Source organism: Gymnogyps californianus, chromosome 1 (genome assembly GCF_018139145.2).
Source record: "Gymnogyps californianus isolate 813 chromosome 1, ASM1813914v2, whole genome shotgun sequence".
In the NCBI taxonomy this organism is placed as follows: Eukaryota; Metazoa; Chordata; class Aves; order Accipitriformes; family Cathartidae; genus Gymnogyps; species Gymnogyps californianus.
The window spans coordinates 136,110,394-136,114,707 of NC_059471.1; the positions used below are offsets into that span (position 1 = coordinate 136,110,394).

The 4,314-nt window shown below is 56.7% G+C and overlaps 1 protein-coding gene across 1 annotated transcript; it reads left to right on the forward strand.

Moving 5' to 3' along the window:
- The first annotated feature begins 987 nt into the window (after positions 1 to 987).
- LOC127015472 (potassium voltage-gated channel subfamily A member 5-like) lies at positions 988 to 3,304 on the forward strand. Its single transcript, XM_050895418.1, has one exon. The coding sequence runs from the start codon at positions 988 to 990 to the stop codon at positions 2,932 to 2,934; it is 1,947 nt and encodes a 648-aa protein (XP_050751375.1). The 3' UTR covers positions 2,935 to 3,304.
- The last annotated feature ends 1,010 nt before the right edge of the window (positions 3,305 to 4,314 follow it).

Sequence of the window (4,314 nt, forward strand, 5' to 3'; positions counted from 1 at the left end):
CGTCTGCTGGCTTTGGAAGCACCTTTTGGAGCTGCACCAATAAACTGGAAGGAGGAGGGGGGAGAGCAAAGCAAAGCGAAAAAAAATTCCCAGTCCCGTCCTTTGTTCTCCTTACGCTGGGGAGAGCGGGGGGGGGGGGGGGCACACGCCAAGAGGCGCCAGGAATCCCCGGGGCTTTCGATTATGATTTTCATTATAGGTGAGTGGGGGTTTACAGCCAGAGCCCTCCCTGCGCGCAGTCCCTTTAGCGAGTAATCCACGCGTGGGGACCGCACCGTAATCCCCTGCTGCGGCGCCGGGCAGCGGGGGCGGCGGCAGCGCGGCGGCGGGCCGGCCGCGGGGGGGTTGGGGAGCGGGCGGTGTCCCCCGCGCCCCACGGGGCGGAGGGCGGCCCCTGCCCCCCTACCCGGGCACAGGTGCCCCCGCGGCCCCGCCACCCCCTGCGCCCGGCTTCCCCCTTCTCAGGAGCGGTCCCCGAGCCGCCCCCGCCGCGAAGCCCCCCCCGCCCCAGCTCCGGCGCGGCGGTCCGGCTGCACCTGTGGGCATCCGCAGCGGCCGCCCCGCCGGGGGCCGTCACGCTCCCTACAGGTGAGATCCGCTGCCCGGAGCGTGTCCCTGCCCCGGTGCAGAGCCCCCTCACGGGGCGGGGCGGCGGGGGATGCGGTATCCCGGTGCCCGGGGGAGGCTGCCGCTGCCTGCACGGGGGCGCGGAGGAGAAGGGATCCTCTTTGACGTCAAGCGACCATAATGTAATGATCGCTCGTTCATATCCGGGTCCCCGGGCGGCTCCCCTGGGCCGCGCTCAGCCGCGCGCCGCCGCGCCGTGAGGCGGAGGCGGGCAGGGCAGGGCAGGGCAGGGCAGGGCAGGGCAGGGCAGGGCAGGCGGCCGCCCGGAGGTGGCCGGCGGCGGCGGCGGCAGCGGCGGCGCGGCGGCGAGCGCAGCATGCCCGCCGCCTCAGACGCGCCTGCCTCCTGCCGCCGCTGCCCATGGAGATCGCGCTGGTGACTCTGGAGAACGGCGGCGCCACGGCCATCGCGGGCGGCGAGGATGCCGCGGCCGGCGGCAGCGGCGGCGGCGGCGGCAGCGGCAGTGCCCGGGCCCGGCGGCGGGGCAACTTGCTCCACATCGCCGGCTCCGCCGCCGCCGCCGCGCCGCGGCTGAGCGACGGCAAGGAGGGCGCCCCGCCGCCTCTGCCGCCGCCGGCGGACGAGGAGCGGGAGCGGCCCCCGCCGGCCCCCCGGGGAGGCGACGGGAGGCGCCGCAGCGGCAGCGCGGGCAGCCCCAACGGCCAGGCGGCGACGCGCGGCGCCCAAACGCCGCCCCAGCTGCCGCCCCAACCGCCGCCGCGCGCCCCGCGCCGCGGTGCGGCGGTGGAGATGGGCCCTTCGGAGGAAGGGGGGCACCGCCGGGGCATGGCCATGGCAGCGGCGGGCGAGGAGGAGGAGGAGGCGGCGGCGGCGAACCAGGGCGCCATGCACCACCAGCGGGTGCTGATCAACATCTCGGGGCTGCGCTTCGAGACCCAGCTGGGCACCCTCAACCAGTTCCCCGACACGCTGCTGGGGGACCCGGATAAGCGCATGCACTACTTCGACCCGCTCCGCAACGAGTACTTCTTCGACCGGAACCGGCCCAGCTTCGATGGGATCCTCTACTTCTACCAGTCCGGGGGCAAGCTTCGCCGGCCTGTCAACGTCTCCATCGACGTCTTCGCCGATGAGATCCGCTTCTACCAGCTGGGCGAGGAGGCCATGGAGCGCTTCCGGGAGGACGAGGGCTTCATCAAAGAGGAGGAGAAGCCCCTGCCTCGCAATGAGTTCCAGCGCCAGGTCTGGCTCATCTTTGAGTATCCTGAGAGCTCCAGCTCGGCCCGGGCCATCGCCATCGTCTCCGTGCTGGTCATCCTCATCTCCATCATCACCTTCTGCCTGGAGACCCTGCCAGAATTCAGGGACGAGAGGGAGATGCCCGTGCCCCTGCCCGCACAAAGCGGAGGTTTGAATGGCACAACCGGGGACTCCCCACCCATGCAGCCACCCAGTAGCCTCTCTGACCCCTTCTTCATCATCGAGACCACCTGCGTGATCTGGTTCACCTTTGAGCTCCTTGTGCGCTTCTTCGCCTGCCCCAGCAAGCCCGAGTTCTCCCGCAACATCATGAACATCATTGATATCGTGGCCATCATCCCCTACTTCATCACCCTGGGCACTGAGCTGGCCCATGAGCAGCAGCAGCCTGGGACTGGCAGTAGCAATGGGGGCGGGGGCCAGCAGCAAGCCATGTCCCTGGCCATCCTCAGAGTCATTCGCCTGGTCAGGGTCTTCAGGATCTTCAAGCTCTCCAGGCACTCCAAGGGGCTGCAGATCTTGGGACAGACTTTGAAAGCCAGCATGAGGGAGCTTGGCCTCCTCATCTTCTTCCTCTTTATTGGGGTGATCCTCTTCTCCAGTGCTGTCTACTTTGCTGAGGCTGATGACCCTGAGTCTCATTTCTCCAGCATCCCTGATGCTTTCTGGTGGGCAGTGGTAACCATGACCACTGTGGGCTATGGGGATATGCGACCAGTCACCGTGGGGGGCAAGATTGTGGGTTCCTTGTGTGCCATCGCAGGTGTGCTCACCATCGCCCTGCCTGTCCCTGTCATTGTGTCCAACTTCAACTACTTCTACCACCGAGAGACTGATCATGAAGAGCAAGCTATCCTCAAAGATGAACACAGTAGTGCTCAGGGCAGCACAGCGGGGGGAGATGCGAAGAGAAGATCCAGTAGAAACTCTCTGAACAAATCTGTTGTGCACTTGGAAAACAGTGAGGGGTTCAACAATGGCACCAGCTCCTTAGAGAAAACCAATATCAAAGCGAAAAGTAACGTAGATCTCAGAAAATCCCTCTATGCTCTCTGTCTGGACACCAGTAGGGAAACAGACCTGTAAGGAGAGGAGAGAATTAGAGTTCAGACATGCAGAAGGATTTGCTGGTGTCAGAAACTTACTACTATAATTATTCTTTTGGTACCAATTAGTTTTTTAAATCAGGCTATATTTTATAAATTGATCACCGTCCTGAGTAGTCCTCCAGGAATACATGTTTTTATGTTCTTTTTCCATGGCACAAAGGGTCACCTATTTTTAAAATAGACTAAGAATAAGCTACGCTCCATGATGCAGGAGCTGGTAAATTATGACAGTACAAAATCTAATTTGTAGAAACTTATTTTAGCAAATGGTGGTTGGTTTTAAATGGGCCGTTTGTAACCAATTCAGTTGCTCCAAGTTTAGTATTAAAGAGTTGGGGGATGTGTGTGTGGAGAATGAATGGATTGGGGGGGAGGGAGGTTGAGGTTTTTGTACTGTAGTTTCAAACTGAAATTATTCCAGTATATTTTATATCTGTGTAACTGTATTTATGGTTGAAAGGGGATTTCTTATTCCTGTGAAATGCAACATCATTAAAGCACTAGGAACATTAGCAGATCAGCACTTTCAGAGTTTTCCACTTGTGATCAGTACAGATCTGGTAATCTAGTATGTGAAGTGAATTTGGTGCTTTTAACCTGATAGCAGAAAACTTTTATTGTCATTGATATGTTAGTTTCTTGTGAGCCTTAAATTATTAAATATTGTAGATATACTTCTTTATAAATAATTTTATTAATTACCTTACTGTTTCAGAATTTCTAAATAATTGAGTCCTGTGCTTACTGTCCCCACTCAAAAAAAGTATGTGCAGCTTTTTTTTTTTTTGTGTAGTTTTCCAGTTTTATACCTTCGTTGTATTTTTGAGACCGAAAGAAAAAAAAATATTGTCTGCTGTTACTGGTTTTGATCCAAGTGCACAACAGATCAAAAACATGAGGGAGTGGATAGATATAACAAGAAAGTAGAATAAGAGTGCAATATCTGCAAAACTATTTTCATTGTACACTCCAGATTACTTTGGCATGTGTATCAGTCACCTTTATGTATCCATACCATTTGCGTACACAGTTCACTGTTTTTAATTATCATAGACTGGAAATGGACGGCACTTAAAGAGTCTAACATGGCATGCCGTGCTACTTAAATAACCATTGCGTGGCTTATATCTTGGACTCAGAGGGAAAGCATCGCCTTTCATCAAAACATATCCTTGTTTTCTTTTATTTCCAAACAAAACCTTTTCAGTGCTGTGGATTTTACAGTTGTTGAAAGATGAATGACACATTATCTTCATCGTGATAACACAGCACTGTACAGCTTAGTAGTGAAGACTGACACAAAGTTGCTTTAACTCAGAGAGCTGTGTTATCATTTTTCTTGCAAAGGACATCTCTC